The following is a 15,862-nucleotide window of genomic DNA, read 5'->3' as shown; positions in this document are numbered from 1 at the left end:
GGGTGGGCCCTTGTCCGCTGTGTCCCCCAACTCTAACTCCAGTGAGCTGCATCTCGGCTCTAAAGCGACATGTCGCCCGGATGCACGGCATCAAGGAATCCTGCGCGCGCTGCCGCGAGTGCGGGGCTACCTTCCCGGACCGCCGCTCGGCCACTCCGCACCTCCAGAAGGCCCACGGCCTGAAGGGGGACGACGCCGAGCTCGCGCTGACGCGGTGCTGGGTCGGCCCCGTCGACGGCGACGCCCAGCAAGCCGACGCGCCGGATGGGCTGCCTAGCCCCCAGGCGCCGCCTGCCCAGCCGCTCCACCAGCCAGCGCCAGGCCGCGCGCAGCGCGCCGCCCCCGGAGGAGCGGCAACCCACATCACGCCGGCGCAGCAAGGGAGCTGTTCCCCAGAGGCTCTCGGGTCAGGGGTCCCGGCGGAGACGGCCTCGGCCAGAGCCGCGGCCTCGGACGACCCGGGCTTGGCCACGACCACCAGCGCGGGACAAGGACCACGGCAAGTAGCTTCTAGTAGCACTTGCCCCCCACCACCATTGCGCGGTTCACCCGCTGGTCCTTGTTTCCCAACAGGTCGTGCGCCGCCGTCACCACCGCCCGGACAACGAGGACTCCAAGGACTCCGTGCCGCCGCCCGCTCGCCGCCCCGCCAGACCGCGAGGACAGCGAGGACTCCATCGGCCTCCCCGCGGACCCACAGGGACGGGGACGCCGCAGAGGCTACACCCCAGCGCGCCCCCGCCTTGGCCTCGGCCTCGGTGGCGGCCGCGGACGGGGTGTCAACGGCCACGTTATACAGCGCGGGACCGCACCCACGGCAAGTAGTTACAGTTAACAACTCTTGCCCTAGCTCTGCTACCACGCCATCTCCACCCAGGGTTGCGTGTCCCGCAGGCACACTGCAGGCGCCGCATGGGTTGCCTACCCAGCCGGCGCGCCCAGTCCAGCCGTTGCCGCCGCTGATCGCCGCCACGCCCGAGGTCCGCGCCATCCTCACCAGCCGCGTGCAGGGCATGCTGGAGCAGGCGTGCGTGCAGGCCACACCGCGCCGCTCGCCGCCCAGGATGGTGTCGGCCATGGCAGTCGCCAGCCGGCTGCGGCGCGCGCACCTCAACATCAGGACACCGCCGGCCCTGCGTCGCGCCCCGCGGTCCAGGACGGCGCTGCTGCCATCCCCACCTGACATCGACGCGGCGCCGCGCCCCTCGCCCGGCTCGTCGTCGGCCGCCTCGGAGACCCACAGGGACGAGGCCGCCGCAGAGGCTCCACTCCAGCGTGCCCCCGCCCTGGCCTCGGCCTCGGTGGCTGCCGCAGACGGAGTGGAAATGGCCACGTTATACAGCGCGGGACCGCACCCACGGCAAGTAGCTTCCTCTCTCAACTCATGCCCTGGGCCTACTTCGCCGTCTCCACCGAGGGTTGCGTGTCCCGCAGGTTCAGCGCCACGCGTCACCTCGCCGCCGCAGCCCAGCGCGGTGCCCGAGGGCTTCGCGTCGGTCGGCTCCGAGTCCCCGCTGCAGCCTCGGCCGTCCAAGTTCCAAGCCAAGTGGGCCGCGAAGCTGCACGCCGCCAAGGACTGGAAGTCGTTTGAGGCCGTCGTCGCGCAGCTCACCGTGGACCTACAGGGGGGCCGCCAGCGCCGCCCGCCTCGTCACGGCCAGCAGCGAGGACGCCGTCGACGCCGCCAAGACCAGCGTGCCGACGAGGCTCGCCGGATCCAACAGCTCTACCGAATCAACAAGAAGAAGGCCATGCGGGAGGTGCGCGCCGAGGAGTCACCGGCGTGCGCAGTCCCCAAGGACGAGACGGCCTCGTTCTTCGACGACGTCTTCGCGGCGCGCCTCTCCACCCTCGACGCCCAGCCCGCGGCCGCGGTGCTGCCGCCTCGCCAGGCCGCCGATCCCTCTCTGCTCGCCCCGCTGGACCGCGAGGTCGTCGCCGCGCGCCTCCGCGCCGCGCACAACACCGCGCCCGGCCCCGACGGCGTGCCCTACAACACTCTGAAGAGCCGCGACCGCCACGCCTTCGTGCTCACCGAGCTGTACAACAGATGCATGCAGTTCAAGAAAATCCCCGCGGCGTGGAAGGAGTCCATGACGATCCTCATCTTCAAGAAGGGCGAGCCCCAGGACCTGTCCAACTGGCGCCCCATCGCGCTGTCCTCCGTGCTCTACAAGCTCTACGCCGCCCTGCTCGCCGACCGCCTGGCCCACTGGGCCCTGCGCACCGGGGCCGTGTCCTCCGTCCAGAAGGGCTTCATGCCGTTCGAGGGCTGCCTCGAGCACAACACCGTGCTGCAGGAGTGCCTCGACCTTGCGCGGGAGTCCGGCGCCGAGCTCACCACCACCTGGCTCGACCTCAAGAATGCCTTCGGCTCGGCCCCCCACGCCGCCATCTTCCATCTCCTGGAGCAGCACGGCCTCCCCGAGCACCTCCTGGAGATCCTCAAGGACGCCTACACTGACAACACAACGACCGTCTCCACCTCCGCCGGCGCCACCAGGCCCATCCAGATGGCGTCTGGCGTTAAACAGGGCGACCCGCTCAGCCCAATCATCTTCAATCTCTTCCTGGAGGTCCTGGTGCGCAGCCTTCTCGCCGTCGCCGCGGACTTCGGCTTCAAGCTCGGCGACAAGATGATCGTCGTGCTGGGCTACGCCGACGACCTCGTGCTTCTGGCGCGCTCCCCTGAGGCCATGCAGGCCTTGCTCAACATCGTCGGCACCGTCGCCTCCTGGGTTGGGCTTGAGTTCAACTCCAAGAAGTGCGCCACCCTGGCCATGCGCCGCAGCAAGGCCGTGAAGGCCGTCACCACCATCCAGGGCCAGCCAATCAAGGACCTGCAGGCCGGCGACGCTTACCAGCACCTCGGAGTCCCCACGGGGCTGTACGTCAACCAGACTCCCGAGGACACCATCAAGTCCATGCTGCAGGACCTCGCCGCCGTCAAGGACTCCCTCTTGGCTCCTTGGCAGAAGCTCGACGCCGTGCGCACGTTCATCCTGCCGCAGGCCCAGTTCGTGCTGCAGACCGCCCGCATCCAGAAGACAGCCTTCCAGGACCTGGACAAGGCCATCAAGAGCGCGGCCAAGCAGTTTCTCCATCTGCCTGACCGAGCGAGCAACGAGATCATTTACATCCCCTGCCGCCAGGGCGGAGCCAACCTCCTGCCCCTCAGCGAGCTCGCCGACGTGGGCGCCGTCCAGAAGGCCTTCAAGATCCTCACCTCACCCGACCCGCTCGTCCGTGAAGTCGGCCTCGCTGGCGTCTCGCGTGCCGCCGCTCGCCTGATCGGCCGTGAGCCCTCCCACGCCGAGCTGGCGGCCTACCTGTCCGGCGCCGAGTTCAGGAGCAGGCCCAACTCGTTCGCCACCATGTGGAGCGCGGCCAGGAACGCGACGCGCCGCCTCGACAAGAAGCTGGGCGGGCTGTCCTGGTCTTGGAGCGAGACGCTGCAGCGCTTCGCCCTGGAGGTCGCCATGCCGGGCCGCGAGCCCAACAAGACCGTCGTCGACGCCGCGTCTAGGTCGCGCGTCTCCGCCGTGCTGCGCGACGGCCTCCAGCACCACCATCTGCGCACGCTCACGGCCAAGCCCGACCAGGGCAAGGTCTTCGACGCGTGCAGCGCCCAGCCCGCCTCCAACCACTTCCTGGCGTCCGGCCACCTGACCAGGTTCTGCGACTGGCGCTTCATCCACCGCGCCAGGCTCGGCGTGCTGCCCCTCAACGGGGCCCTGCGCATCCCCGGCCGGAGCCGCGCGTGCCGCCGCTGCCAGTACGCCGACGAGACGACGGCGCACGTGCTGGACCACTGCCTCGGCCAGGGCAAGTCGCGGGCCTGGAACAACCGCCACCGCTCTGTCATCGGCCACCTCCTTGAGGCCATGCCGGACCACGTCAGGGAGCACCTGCGCGTCGAGAGGGCAGTCCCGGGCACCGACTCCGCCTTGAAGCCCGACCTCGTCTTGCTCAACGCCGGCACCAAGTCGGCGGCCATCATCGACGTCACATGCCCGTTCGAGAACCGGCGCCAGGCCCTGGCGGTGGCGAGCGAGGCCAAGATGACCAAGTACGCCGGCCTCCAGGACGCCCTCCGCCAGCAGGGCTTCACGTGCAGCATGGGCGTCGTCGCCGTGGGGGCCCTGGGGACGTGGGATGCTAACAACGAGTACGCCCTCAGTCTCCTCGGCATCCCGGCCCGCGAGCGGCGCCAACTCCGCCCCCGCATCGTGAGTGACGTCATTCGGTGGTCGCGCAATATCTACGTGGAGCACATGTGCGGCCACCGGCAGTACTCGTCTGACGTCGTACTGCCCGAGCTAAGTTCGAACTAATTACTCCTTACCACCGCCCTGTGCCGCTCGCCTTTCCTTAGCTGTCTGTCTGTGCTGTTCCAGGGACCGAGAAGCCGCGCTACCCCAGGTCTCTGGGCAGCCAGCAGCAGCAAGGAGTATCGCCCGCCCCGCGCGGACCCTCTCCGCACGGACATACCCCACGCCTCACCACTCCGGGGCGGGGAGTAACGACAACGCTGCGGGCCGGCGAGCCCGACGTCACTGCGCGCCGGGGTATCGGCAGTGGAAGATCGCCGCGCGGAGTAGCGCCGCCCTCTCAAGCGAGCGCCCAACTCACCCGAAACAAGTTATGTTCTTGTGTTTTAACTCTCTACTATTACCTTGTATTAACTTCCTTTTACTATCTTATTATTTTGACTATTGTGAGCCAACAAGGCAGTCCTAATCTCCACTCCGCTTTATTTCTTTGTGTTGCAGGGACCGAGTTCTACATAACCTCTCGTCCCTGCACACACCGGAGTTCTGTTAATCGTCAACCCTCTTTAATTCTTAACCAAGTTCACTTTAATTTTTTAATTTTTGCTTCAACTGTAACTAGTTTTAACTTCCCAAGCTCCACTTAAGCTGTAATTTTTATTTCTATCCTTTTACTGATTATCAACCTAATGTCTTTTAAGTTAAATCTAAATAGCACTGACACAAGAACGTGCTGCATCATACGTTTTCTCTACAATCACTATTTCTTTTGTACTATTTATGTTCAATAAACAAGATATCAAACTGGGGGTCGAGAGTTCGATTCTCTCTGGAGGCAGGACTCCTCGTTTTGAGACCCCGACTCAAGAAAGCGACACCGTATTGCTCCTTGCCGTGTTTGAGCAGTGCTGTACGCCGAGGTCCGTTGGTCTAGGGGTATGATTCTCGCTTAGGGTGCGAGAGGTCCCGGGTTCAAATCCCGGACGGACCCTCTCTTTTTGAGACCACCTTTCATATGTAAAGGAGCGTCAGCATTCTGACTTAAAGTTTTAAAAAAAGAAACGTAAAAGATGGAGCCTCTCCGGCGGGGAATCGAACCCCGGTCTCCCGCGTGACAGGCGGGGATGCTGACCACTATACCACCGAAGATGCGGCCTGGCGGGATCTGTCCCGCCACGCATCACCATCTACTTGGCATATGAGGGACAAACGGACGAAAAGTGGAGGTGCGGGGTATCGATCCCCGTACTTCCCGCATGCTAAGCGGACACTCTACCATCTGAGCTACACCCCCCTGCCGTGGGGGAGGTGGGACGGGCCAAAACTAAATAAAAACCAGCCAACAACAGAGCAAAAATGCCCGAACCAACGCATGCCCAAAACCCGACGCTCGCTCTACTCTGCAAACTCAACAGTGTACTCAGTACACTCTCTTTAGCGTGTACTCACGAGTACACACTCTTCAGCGTGTACTCACGAGTACACTATCGTCAGCGTGTGCTCACGAGCACGTTGGAGTGTACTTGTGAGTACACGCTGAACAGAGTTGTACTGAGCACACTGTTGAGTTTGCAGAGTATAACTGAAACATGAGACGAAAGGGCGCACCGCGTGTGAGCGCATATACGCCTCATGAGAAAGCAAACCACTGTGCTTTTCTGGCCTCACGATGATGGAGCGGAGCGCGCGCCGAGAGTGAGCCCATACGGCCTCATGAAGAAAGCAAACCACTGTGCTTTTCTGGCCTCATGATTGCCCAACCAACGCATGTCCAAAACCCCGCGCTCATTGAAACATAAGAAGAAAAGGGCGCGCCGAGAGTGAGCCCATACGGCCTCATGAAGAAAGCAAACCAATGTGCTTTTCTGGCCTCATGCTAAAGGGACACTCACTCTACCATCTGAGCTCCCCCCCCCCCCCCCCCCCCTCCCCTCCGTGTGGGAGGTGGACGCCGCTGCTCGTGTCTTATGACGACAAAGAGCTGCCATGACTTGACGCCGTGTCGCCGTGTCCGTGTCCCTCATCGGCCCGTGGCCGGTCTTAATGCATTTCTGGACGTGCATGACATTCTGGGACACTGACGACTTTCTGGATCACTGACGAACAACAGATCCCGTGTGTGACGAGGACGCCGCAGTCGTTCCCCACTGACTGTCACTCTTATTAGCAAACATGCGACCTCTCCATCTCGTCGTCCTGTGGCGCAACGGATAACGCGTCTGACTACGGATCAGAAGATTCCAGGTTCGAATCCTGGCAGGATCGAGGCGTCTCCCGTTTTGCTTCTTGCGCCGCGCGCTCACTCTCTGTACTCGCTTCGGCGGTACATATACTAACATTGGAACGATAGAGAGAAGATAAGCATGGCCGCTGCGCAAGGATGACACGCGAAATCGTGAAGCGTTTCACAGTTTTTGGCCGCCTTTCGGAGAGGGCCTCTCACTTGGGCCAGTCAGCTCCGCCTTTGCGGCGACACCACCGTGCGATGAGAACCAGACCCTCTTCCGAGTCGCTAGTTCCCATCGGCATCGGTGGTTCAGTGGTAGAATGCTCGCCTGCCACGCGGGCGGCCCGGGTTCGATTCCCGGCCGATGCAATTTTGTCGCCAGCCGACACGGACGGAATAAAACACGGCATCGACGTAGGGACGAGACGCTTGGAGCTGCAAAGTGGAGGTGCATCGTCATGGGCCTCCGTGGCGCAATGGTTAGCGCGTTCGGCTGTTAACCGAAAGGTTGGTGGTTCGACCCCACCCGGGGGCGCGTATCTCTTTTGGTGGAAGTTTCATCAGTTGCTTCCCCGCGCAGTCCCGGTAGGATGGTCCAGCAGCGAGCAGGCGGGACCGAGGACCGTGTGGCCTAATGGATAAGGCGTCGGACTTCGGATCCGAAGATTGCAGGTTCGAGTCCTGTCACGGTCGTCCCCGTTCTTATGGCCAGGAGAGCGTGAGAAGAGGAACGATTCCTCTTCCTCCCCCTTTTTCTTTCTTCTCGCTTTTTAAAAAGAAGTGGCAGCGGTGGGATTCGAACCCACGCCTCCGAGGAGACTGGTGCCTTAAACCAGCGCCTTAGACCGCTCGGCCACGCTACCAGCGCATTAATGCCGACTTTCGGCAGCACTGCCTATCAGAGGAAAGACGGGAGGAGAAGCAAAACGTGATTCCGCCCAGGATCGAACTGGGGACCTTCTGCGTGTTAGGCAGATGTGATAACCGCTACACCACGGAATCTGATACTGTCCTACCTGCAACGGACCGAAGCCCATTGCTGTGCGGTGTGGTTCGCCGCCTGTGCCGTTGACACGCCAAAGGAATGCGACAGCCGGGAATCGAACCCGGATCAACTGCTTGGAAGGCAACTATGCTAACCACTACACCACTGTCGCCACACGTGCCCTTACTGCAAAGGGGATGCAAGGAATCGGGCTGACTGCATCGCCAAGGTGAAAGCAGCATCCTGGGCGTGGCGGAGTCAGTTCTTCCATGAGCCCCCATGGCTCAGTGGTTAGAGCACCGGTCTTGTAAACCGGGGGTCGAGAGTTCGAATCTCTCTGGGGGCACGATGCTCTGTACTCCGACTGGTTTTGAACCACGGAGCGCAACCCCCAGCCCGACGCGGACCGTTTATTTTCTTTTACGGACGACGCTGCGTTGCGGACAGGCATGCTTATTAGTTCGACGGACCACGGTACTCGTCATCCGGTATGGTCTAGTGGTTAGATTTCTGGCTTTCACCCAGGAGGCTCGGGTTCGATTCCCGGTACCGGAATCCTTTTTGCTCTCCGAAAAGAGGAGTTGCTTTCGTCGCGGGTCAGCAGGATGGGTGCTCGGTGCGGCGACACGTGCAGCGTTTCATGTGCAATGGCGGCAAAATGGAGGACGTCCTTCGAGCCGGATTTGAACCAGCGACCTATGGATGCCTGCGCCAGCCCTATCACCTACAGTCCACCGCTCTACCAGCTGAGCTATCGAAGGTGCCTTGCCGACGTTGTGAGCGGCAGTGATGTAACTCCTCGACGTTGAGCGTGCAAGGGGCGCTAGTTAGTTTGGGACCCACCACTCGGACGCAATGCCTCATCTGGATTCCGTGGTGTAGCGGTTATCACGTCTGCTTCACACGCAGAAGGTCCCCGGTTCGATCCCGGGCGGAATCACTTATTATGGGTCGTCGGCCCGTAGGTATAGCGATTGCGATTGAAACTGTAGCGGCTGATGGGACAGCGACTCCGTGGCGCAATGGTAGCGCGTCTGACTCCAGATCAGAAGGTTGCGTGTTCAATTCACGTCGGGGTCATGTGGCACCCGTGCATACGCGGGCACACATCGCCTCTTCTTTTAGAAACGCTCTGGTAAAGTTAGTTTTTTTCCCCCTTATTATTGTTATTATTTATTTTATTTTTTTCTTCGCCTCGGGGTAGAGGGGTGGCAGTTGTATTTGATGGGGCGGTGTACTGACGTCAGCCTCGGTAGCGCAGTAGGCAGCGCGTCAGTCTCATAATCTGAAGGCCGTGAGTTCGATCCTCACCCGGGGCACACATGTTTTATCCTGTCGGCGCAACCAAAGAGCGAAAAATCACTACCAGTAAAAATTCGCACTATGGCCGGGGAGACAGTCTGAATTTTGTTTCCTTTCGAATAACTCCTATTTGATGAGGACGAGCAAAAGAGACCTTGGCCCATGGGGGGATCGAACCCACGACCTTCGCGTTATTAGCACGACGCTCTAACCAACTGAGCTAATGGGCCAGATGGTGAGAACCGCGGCCGCAGCGGAGATCATCTCGTCACATGGCCGAGACGGACTGAGTGCACGGAGCGCCTCTATGGGTCTGCCGTGTCGCACATGCGCCTATCAGCCGAAATAGCTCAGTTGGGAGAGCGTTAGACTGAAGATCTAAATGTCCCCGGTTCGATCCCGGTTTCGGCAGTCCCCCTTTTTCTTTTCGCAATCCGTTCTCAGGCGTATCGCTCAGGCGTTTGTTTTCGATTTGTTTGACAAAATTTAAGGGGGAGGGGAGGTAGGGGGAGACCAATGTTGCAGGGAAAAATGTGTCACCTGCCGTGACCAGGATTCGAACCTGGGTTATCGCGGCCACAACGCGAGGTACTAACCACTATACGATCACGGCTGACCCGCCACATGCTGAGCGACGGTCACGCAGAGCTACTGACTCATCGACGAGACAGACTGACGGCGACGCGGCCGTCATGCCAGTTGTCATCTAGATGAGAATATGGTCCGCAGGGAGGGGGCTAGGAGGGCGGGGAGCGCTCCGGCTCCATTCGTTTCTCAGAGCCCGGCTAGCTCAGTCGGTAGAGCATTGGACTTTTATCCAAGGGTCGTGGGTTCAAGTCCTCCGTCGGGCGTCTGTTTTTTTTCGTCATTTTGTCCGTTTCCATGACTCCTCGTCCCTTTCTGCGCCCTCTCTCTCCCTCCCACGCGGTCGTCACCCTGCTTCTGTCACGTCTAGATGTCAACGGCCCATGGGTGCGAGAGCGCCCTCGCCAGGGCGGTCCCATGGTGAATGGTGAGCACTCTGGACTTTGAATCCAGCGATCCGAGTTCAAATCTCGGTGGGACCTGGCTCTCCACCGCTTCTTTTGGGAGGGCGCGGACGATCGCGGATGCGGCCCGGTCCAGAGCGCGTCCGCGACCGTGCAACCCGGTGGAGCGGCGCTGGCGATCGGGACAAGCTTTGGCGTGCAGAAAGGAATGCGCGAGCTCCACCTCTTGGTATCGGGCCTGCTGCTGCGCGCACATCGTGGGGGTATAGCTCAGTGGTAGAGCATTCGACTGCAGATCGAGAGGTCCCCGGTTCAAACCCGGGTGCCCCCTGGTCCGGAGACTCCGTGTCCACCATACACTCTCTATTTTGGGGATGCTGTAATATTGCACGCAGTCGCGGTGCCGTACGCGCTGAACTGTCCGGTGGAGCCCTCTGGCAACCTCGTTTAGGGAGCTCGAGGTCCGAAATTGGAAGTGGCGGCTGGGACGAGTGCCGCCGCCGTGCCCGTTACAATGTCCCTGTAGCGCAGAGGATAGCGCGTCGGACTTCAATCCGAAGGTCGCGGGTTCGATCCCCGCCAGGGATGGGCGCGGTCGTGGCGTGACTCGTAGACGCAAGATGACGACGACGTTTTTGTCACGATCTCCTGAGGCGGCCGCCGCTGTCGTCTTTGCCTCTGTCTGATCCCCGCTACACACTACGTGCCGGCCTGTTGGTCTAGGGGTATGATTCTCGCTTTGGGTGCGAGAGGTCCCGGGTTCAAATCCCGGACGGGCCCGCTGACGGGAGCGCGAACAGCATCCACTCGGTCTGTCGCGCGTTCCTCTATTGTTTTTTTTTTCTCAGGAGCGGCGAGGGGGCAAAAAAGACAGAATAAAAAAGGATGTCAGAAGTGGGATTTGAACCCACGCCCTCATTCGAGACCAGACACCTCAGACCCGTGACTGGAGCCGGGCAAGGTTTTCCCTTGAGTCTGGCGCCTTAGACCGCTCGGCCATCCTGACGTGTTGCTGGGTCTCTGCAGCGACGTATCGACCTGACGACGACGCTCAGTGTGCGTCTGAAAGCGAAACGTTGAGGACAAAACATTGAGGCATAGCAGAGCAAGGTTTCGATCCTCGGACCTCTGGTTATGGCCCCAGCACGCTTCCACTGCGCCCTCTGCTGTGTTGAACGTGCGCCACGGCGAGACACACTGCAAGAGACTAGAGAGGCCGCCGCCCGCCCTCACACTCCCTCCCTTCTTATTGACGAGCAGACAATCTTCTCTCTCAACCGTAGCGTGGCCGAGCGGTCTAATGCGCTGCGTTCAGGTCGCAGTCCACTTCTGTGGCGTGGGTTCGAATCCCACCGCTGCCAATTCTTTTTTTCTACTTTCCATCTTCTACTTTTTATTACATTACAATACAATATACAATCCATCCACCCACCCACCCACCCAGCCTGCAGTGCCAAAGTGCATAAGTGCACTTGACGCACTTCACGCACCGTTACGCCCTTTACGCCCTAACCCCTTCGGGGGCCCTACCCCGAGTCGGCGGCCGCGCCGCGCCGCGCAAGCACGCACGACACTGCCTGCATTCGACGAGCAGTCGTGACCGAGTGGTTAAGGTGACTGACTAGAAATCAGTTTCCCTCTGGAGCGCAGTTCGAGTCCTGCCGACTGCGACTTCTTTTTTCAGTCCCACCGTTCGTTCACCCACGCTCCTGCATAACCCCACCCACCCATTCGCCAGTCAATGGTCGCTCGTTATGTTGGGTAGATATAATTGTTCGGCTTTCAGCGAGTGATTTTTTCGAATTTTATGCGCCGTACCCAAAGGGGCAGGTTATGTATCAAGTCGGCCCCCTTCACCTGCTCGCCACGGCCGGACTGCATGCCGCATGAAGGTACGCGTCTCATCGGCCGCCATGCCGCCTGTCACAACTTTGGCCACATCCCTGCGCTCACACAAAGGCGTGATCTCGACAAGGGCTTCACCGACGCGCCTCCCCAGCCGGTCAGACTCTCGGCGTGCCGCTGCTCCCTTATAGCCTCGTGAATCATGCTGCTACACACAAGCCCGGCTAGCTCATTCGGTAGAGCATGGGACTCTTAATCCCGGGTCGTGGGTTCGAGCCCCACGTTGGGCGTTTCTTTCTACGCCATCTTTCTATCGACCTTCTCCTCGCACAGTGTCTCGCGTCTGCCGCTCACAACGAAGTGCAGTCCGGTATGGTCTAGTGGCTAGGATACCTGGCTCTCACCCAGAGGCTCGGGTTCGATTCCCGGTACCGGAATCGTTTTGCCCGCCCCTTCTCATGCAGCGACCCCGTATTCGTCCCTTCAGTAGCATTCAGCGAATTCGCACGGCGTCATGTGACGAGGTGGCCGAGTGGTTAAGGCGTTGGACTGCTAAATCCATGGGCTCTGCCCGCGTGAGTTCGAATCTCATCCTCGTCGTCTCGTCCTCTTTTCTCGTTTTCCCTCGCCCCGCCGGTGTAGCAGAATCTCAAACGGCGAGCAATGACGGCAACATCATGCGGTCCCATGGTGTAATGGTTAGCACTCAGGACTCTGATCCTGCGATCCAGTTCAAATCTCGGTGGGACCTGCCCTTTTGAGGTCTCACGCGATCACACCCCCTCTGGTCGGCTTGCCTCGGAGCCCGTCGCCACGTCGCCTCCATAGCTCAGTGGTTTAGAGCACCAGTCTAGTAACTGGGTGTCGAGAGTTCGATTCTCTCTGAGGCAGGACTCCTCGTTTTGAGACCCCGACTCAAGAAAGCGACAACCGTATTGCTCCTTGCCGTGTTTGAGCAGTGCTGTACGCCGAGGTCCGTTGGTCTAGGGTATGATTCTCGCTTAGGGTGCGAGAGGTCCCGGGTTCAAATCCCGGACGGACCCCTCTTTTTGAGACCACCTTTCATATGTAAGGAGCGTCAGCATTCTGACTTAAAGTTTTAAAATAAAACGTAAAAAATGGAGCCTCTCCGGCGGAATCGAACCCCGGTCTCCCGCGGACAGGCGGGGATCTGACCACTATACCACCGAAGATGCGGCCTGGCGGGATCTGTCCCGCCACGCATCACCATCTACTTGGCATATGAGGGACAAACGGACGAAAAGTGGAGGTGCGGGGTATCGATCCCCGTACTTCCCGCATGCTAAGCGGACACTCTACCATCTGACTACACCCCCTGCCGTGGGGAGGTGGGACGGGCCAAACTTAATAAAAACCAGCCAACAACAGAGCAAAAATGCCCGACCAACGCATGCCCAAAACCCGACGCTCGCTCTACTCTGCAAACTCAACAGTGTACTCAGTAGTCCTGTCCCGGCCGCGGTCGGGTGCAGAGCAGCGTTACGGGCCGGGTGCGGCTTCGGCCAACACGCCCCGCTCGACGCAGTGCCGTGCTGTCAATGTGCCTGGATGAAGAAGTGCGCCCGTGTCGAACTGTGAGACTGTGACTGTGCTGTGCCTGCCTGTGCCCCATCATCGAGTGCCCCGCAGAGGGCCCCGCGACCAAGGAAACCGGCCGATTCGACGCCTCGCCAGCCAGCCGCCAGCCAGCCGAGCCGAGCCGGAGCTGTTGTTGTTGTTGTTTGCCGGGCGGGCGGCCGCCCCGGCCACGCCATGGCGAACCTGAGAAAGGCGACGGTGACGTTTGCGTTCAACGGGAGCAAACCCGTAAGTAATCTCGAGTTTTGGAATTTCCTGAAGGAAGAATGGAGTGTGAAGCTGGAAGAGCTACGAATGGTGCAAGTGGAGGTGACGGGGAGGAAAATCCATGCCAAATTTGCGGAAGAGCGGCGCGCCGAGGAAGTGTGCGAGAGAGAGAGACGTAAGTTTGTTTACAGTGACGGGACGAAGTGCGAGGTGTTTGTGAGCGGCTCGGGCCAGGCGGCCAGGATAGTGAGGATCAGGAACCTGCCGCTGGAGGTCTCCAAGCAGGAACTGGGCATTTGTCTAGGGCAGTACGGCAAGGTGAGCGAGATCCGAGAAGAGACCTACCCGCGCGGCTCGTGCTTCGAGGGGCTGTACACCGGTACTAGGATGGTGAAGATGACGATGAAGAGGCCGGTGCCGAGCTACATCAGGGTCGCGGGGGCGGAGGGGATGGCTTTCTACAGCGGGCAGAAACCAACGTGCCAGATTTGTAATGAAACTACTCATTTCAGAGCGGCTTGTCCAAGCAGGAAGAGGCCGACGTGGGCGATGAGGACGCAGGGCATCGGAGACGGCGAGGACGAGAAGAGCGACGAGAGGGACAACGCAGAGAAAGAGAGAGAGAGAGAGAGAGAAGACAGGCAGGGCTCCCCGCCCCCTCCCCCCCCTCCGGCGGGCCCCAGCAGCCGCTGCAGCAGCTGCGCTTCTCCGGCAGCATGCCCGAGCTGCGGAGCCAAGTCGAGGAGATCGGCGAGCAGCAGACGACGCCTGTGGACGAGGCGAGTTTGGATTTTTCTAACGACACTGTAATTTCAGCAGCATCCAGGCACAGCAGGCGAGACAGCACGGGCAGCGAAGGCCTCGACTTCATGGGGCAGCGCCGTTTGGACGAGACCTGGCCGCCACTGGAGTCGAACCCGGGCCCGAGCACGAGCAGCAGCGGCGGCGCGGCGACCAGCACTCCGGACGCAGCCGCGCGGCACGGAGCAACGCCCAGTGGAGTGGAAGCCGAGCCAGAGAGAGAGAGAGAGAGCGTGAGTAACTCGTCCGAGTTCAGCATGCTAAACGAAGAGAATGTTCTCTCCGAGGCGGAGGAGGCGATCCTCGCCGAGCACCGCGACGACGCCGTGGACACCGAGGACGCCGACAGCGAGACCTGGACCGAGGCGGCGGACCTTGCGCGCCCCAGGACCAGGGCGGGAAGCACGGCGAGCACGGCGAGCACGGCGAGCTTCAAGAGGAAGAGGATCGAAGCACAGGCGAAGATACAGGGGCAGATGGCGAAGCTGGCCGCCATGGTGTCAAAGCCCCCGGGCCCGCCCAGCAAGAGGGGGCGTGGAGGAGGCCGCGGAGGCTCTAAACAGAAATGAAAGTGCTCTCCTTTAACATGTCTATAGCAACGGCGGCGGTGAAGGTGCAGGCGCTGACGGAGATGATCCTGGAGGTGTCCCCAGACGTGGTGCTGCTGCAGGAGGTGCGCGCCCCCGTCCTCGGCGTCCCGGGCTACGAGGAGGTCATCAACGTCGGCGCGGAGGCCCGCGGCACCGCCCTGCTCACCCGCTCGCCCCTGAAGGCCACCAACGTTAAGGCCCTGCCCAGCGGCCGCGGACTCAGCGCCCTCGTCGCCGGAGTGACCATCGCCAACGTCTACGGGCCGGCGGGCTCCCAGGGTAGAGGTGAGAGGCCTGACTTCCTGATAAACCAGCTCGCGGTTCTTCTGGCAGACGCTGTGGGGCCGATCGTGCTTGGAGGAGACTGGAACTGCATCGCCAGGCCGCAGGACACCACCGGCGCCGCGGACCCCTGCCGCATCCTCGCCAACGTCATCCAGGACCTGCAGCTCGACGACGCGTGGACGAGGCTGCATCCGAGCGAGGTAGGCTACACGTACCGAGGGCCTAGCTGTTCGTCGCGCCTCGACAGAGTCTACGTCACCAAGGACCTGACGCCGCTGCTACGAGGGGCCCAACTGCACGCCGCGGCCTTCGGCGACCACCGCGCCATCAGCGTGGACATCGCCCTGGACACCGAGGCGCGCCAGCGGCCGGACCGCGGCCAGCGACTCTGGAAGTTCGACCCCGCCACGCTCAGCGACGAGGCCTTCCTTCCCGCACTGCGCGAGCGGTGGCTGCAGTGGCGGCGCCAGCGAGGGGACGCCGACGTCGTGGACTGGTGGGAGGCCACCAAGAAGAAGCTGCAGGCCTTCTGCAAGGACTTCTCCAGGCGTTCCAGGCGCGACGACAACGTCATGTGCCAGTTCCTCTCCAGCTGCGTCAACGAGATCGCCGCCCGACTCTACGATCAGCCTGGGGCCCACGACGAGCTGCGCCAGGAGCTGGACGCCGCGCGGGAGCGCCTGCTGCAGCTGCTGTCCAGGAGGCTGGCCTGCACCCGGGCGCGCGCCAAGTGCCCCGACGAGGTGGACGGCGAGACGGTC

At 61.3% G+C, this 15,862-nt stretch overlaps 1 protein-coding gene and 28 non-coding genes across 29 annotated transcripts; 21 read left to right on the top strand and 8 right to left on the bottom strand.

Moving 5' to 3' along the window:
* Positions 1-2,093: 2,093 nt before the first annotated feature.
* Positions 2,094-4,334, top strand: LOC117647905. The gene has a single exon (XM_034389879.1). The coding sequence runs from the start codon at positions 2,094-2,096 to the stop codon at positions 4,332-4,334; it is 2,241 nt and encodes a 746-aa protein (XP_034245770.1).
* Positions 4,335-5,190: 856 nt separating this feature from the next.
* Trnap-agg lies at positions 5,191-5,262 on the top strand. The gene has a single exon. It is a non-coding gene; the product is annotated as a tRNA-Pro (tRNA).
* An 86-nt stretch (positions 5,263-5,348) lies between these two features.
* Positions 5,349-5,420, bottom strand: Trnad-guc. Its single transcript has one exon. It is a non-coding gene; the product is annotated as a tRNA-Asp (tRNA).
* A 72-nt stretch (positions 5,421-5,492) lies between these two features.
* Trnaa-agc lies at positions 5,493-5,565 on the bottom strand. The gene has a single exon. It is a non-coding gene; the product is annotated as a tRNA-Ala (tRNA).
* Positions 5,566-6,463: 898 nt separating this feature from the next.
* Trnar-acg lies at positions 6,464-6,536 on the top strand. The gene has a single exon. It is a non-coding gene; the product is annotated as a tRNA-Arg (tRNA).
* Positions 6,537-6,579: 43 nt separating this feature from the next.
* On the top strand, positions 6,580-6,686 carry LOC117648713. Its single transcript, XR_004587947.1, has one exon. It is a non-coding gene; the product is annotated as a U6 spliceosomal RNA (small nuclear RNA).
* Positions 6,687-6,796: 110 nt separating this feature from the next.
* Trnag-gcc lies at positions 6,797-6,867 on the top strand. The gene has a single exon. It is a non-coding gene; the product is annotated as a tRNA-Gly (tRNA).
* Positions 6,868-6,960: 93 nt separating this feature from the next.
* Trnan-guu lies at positions 6,961-7,033 on the top strand. Its single transcript has one exon. It is a non-coding gene; the product is annotated as a tRNA-Asn (tRNA).
* An 85-nt stretch (positions 7,034-7,118) lies between these two features.
* Positions 7,119-7,191, top strand: Trnar-ucg. Its single transcript has one exon. It is a non-coding gene; the product is annotated as a tRNA-Arg (tRNA).
* An 88-nt stretch (positions 7,192-7,279) lies between these two features.
* On the bottom strand, positions 7,280-7,361 carry Trnal-aag. Its single transcript has one exon. It is a non-coding gene; the product is annotated as a tRNA-Leu (tRNA).
* Positions 7,362-7,427: 66 nt separating this feature from the next.
* Trnav-aac lies at positions 7,428-7,500 on the bottom strand. Its single transcript has one exon. It is a non-coding gene; the product is annotated as a tRNA-Val (tRNA).
* Positions 7,501-7,583: 83 nt separating this feature from the next.
* Positions 7,584-7,655, bottom strand: Trnag-ucc. Its single transcript has one exon. It is a non-coding gene; the product is annotated as a tRNA-Gly (tRNA).
* Positions 7,656-7,756: 101 nt separating this feature from the next.
* On the top strand, positions 7,757-7,829 carry Trnat-ugu. Its single transcript has one exon. It is a non-coding gene; the product is annotated as a tRNA-Thr (tRNA).
* Positions 7,830-7,967: 138 nt separating this feature from the next.
* Trnae-uuc lies at positions 7,968-8,038 on the top strand. The gene has a single exon. It is a non-coding gene; the product is annotated as a tRNA-Glu (tRNA).
* Positions 8,039-8,151: 113 nt separating this feature from the next.
* Trnay-gua lies at positions 8,152-8,244 on the bottom strand. The gene is made up of 2 exons: positions 8,208-8,244; positions 8,152-8,187 (listed from the first exon to the last, which is right to left on the bottom strand). It is a non-coding gene; the product is annotated as a tRNA-Tyr (tRNA).
* Positions 8,245-8,350: 106 nt separating this feature from the next.
* Positions 8,351-8,423, top strand: Trnav-cac. Its single transcript has one exon. It is a non-coding gene; the product is annotated as a tRNA-Val (tRNA).
* Positions 8,424-8,491: 68 nt separating this feature from the next.
* On the top strand, positions 8,492-8,563 carry Trnaw-cca. The gene has a single exon. It is a non-coding gene; the product is annotated as a tRNA-Trp (tRNA).
* Positions 8,564-8,729: 166 nt separating this feature from the next.
* On the top strand, positions 8,730-8,802 carry Trnam-cau. The gene has a single exon. It is a non-coding gene; the product is annotated as a tRNA-Met (tRNA).
* Positions 8,803-8,941: 139 nt separating this feature from the next.
* Trnai-aau lies at positions 8,942-9,015 on the bottom strand. Its single transcript has one exon. It is a non-coding gene; the product is annotated as a tRNA-Ile (tRNA).
* Positions 9,016-9,124: 109 nt separating this feature from the next.
* Trnaf-gaa lies at positions 9,125-9,196 on the top strand. The gene has a single exon. It is a non-coding gene; the product is annotated as a tRNA-Phe (tRNA).
* A 130-nt stretch (positions 9,197-9,326) lies between these two features.
* Trnah-gug lies at positions 9,327-9,398 on the bottom strand. The gene has a single exon. It is a non-coding gene; the product is annotated as a tRNA-His (tRNA).
* A 383-nt stretch (positions 9,399-9,781) lies between these two features.
* Positions 9,782-9,852, top strand: Trnaq-uug. Its single transcript has one exon. It is a non-coding gene; the product is annotated as a tRNA-Gln (tRNA).
* A 181-nt stretch (positions 9,853-10,033) lies between these two features.
* On the top strand, positions 10,034-10,105 carry Trnac-gca. The gene has a single exon. It is a non-coding gene; the product is annotated as a tRNA-Cys (tRNA).
* A 377-nt stretch (positions 10,106-10,482) lies between these two features.
* On the top strand, positions 10,483-10,554 carry Trnap-ugg. Its single transcript has one exon. It is a non-coding gene; the product is annotated as a tRNA-Pro (tRNA).
* Positions 10,555-11,364: 810 nt separating this feature from the next.
* Positions 11,365-11,444, top strand: Trnas-aga. The gene has a single exon. It is a non-coding gene; the product is annotated as a tRNA-Ser (tRNA).
* A 393-nt stretch (positions 11,445-11,837) lies between these two features.
* Positions 11,838-11,909, top strand: Trnak-cuu. The gene has a single exon. It is a non-coding gene; the product is annotated as a tRNA-Lys (tRNA).
* Positions 11,910-11,985: 76 nt separating this feature from the next.
* On the top strand, positions 11,986-12,056 carry Trnae-cuc. The gene has a single exon. It is a non-coding gene; the product is annotated as a tRNA-Glu (tRNA).
* Positions 12,057-12,137: 81 nt separating this feature from the next.
* Positions 12,138-12,219, top strand: Trnas-gcu. The gene has a single exon. It is a non-coding gene; the product is annotated as a tRNA-Ser (tRNA).
* Positions 12,220-12,591: 372 nt separating this feature from the next.
* Positions 12,592-12,662, top strand: Trnap-agg. Its single transcript has one exon. It is a non-coding gene; the product is annotated as a tRNA-Pro (tRNA).
* The last annotated feature ends 3,200 nt before the right edge of the window (positions 12,663-15,862 follow it).

This window comes from Thrips palmi, unplaced genomic scaffold (genome assembly GCF_012932325.1).
Source record: "Thrips palmi isolate BJ-2018 unplaced genomic scaffold, TpBJ-2018v1 HiC_scaffold_3, whole genome shotgun sequence".
In the NCBI taxonomy this organism is placed as follows: Eukaryota; Metazoa; Arthropoda; class Insecta; order Thysanoptera; family Thripidae; genus Thrips; species Thrips palmi.
This window is presented reverse-complemented; position numbering and strand designations above follow the sequence as displayed.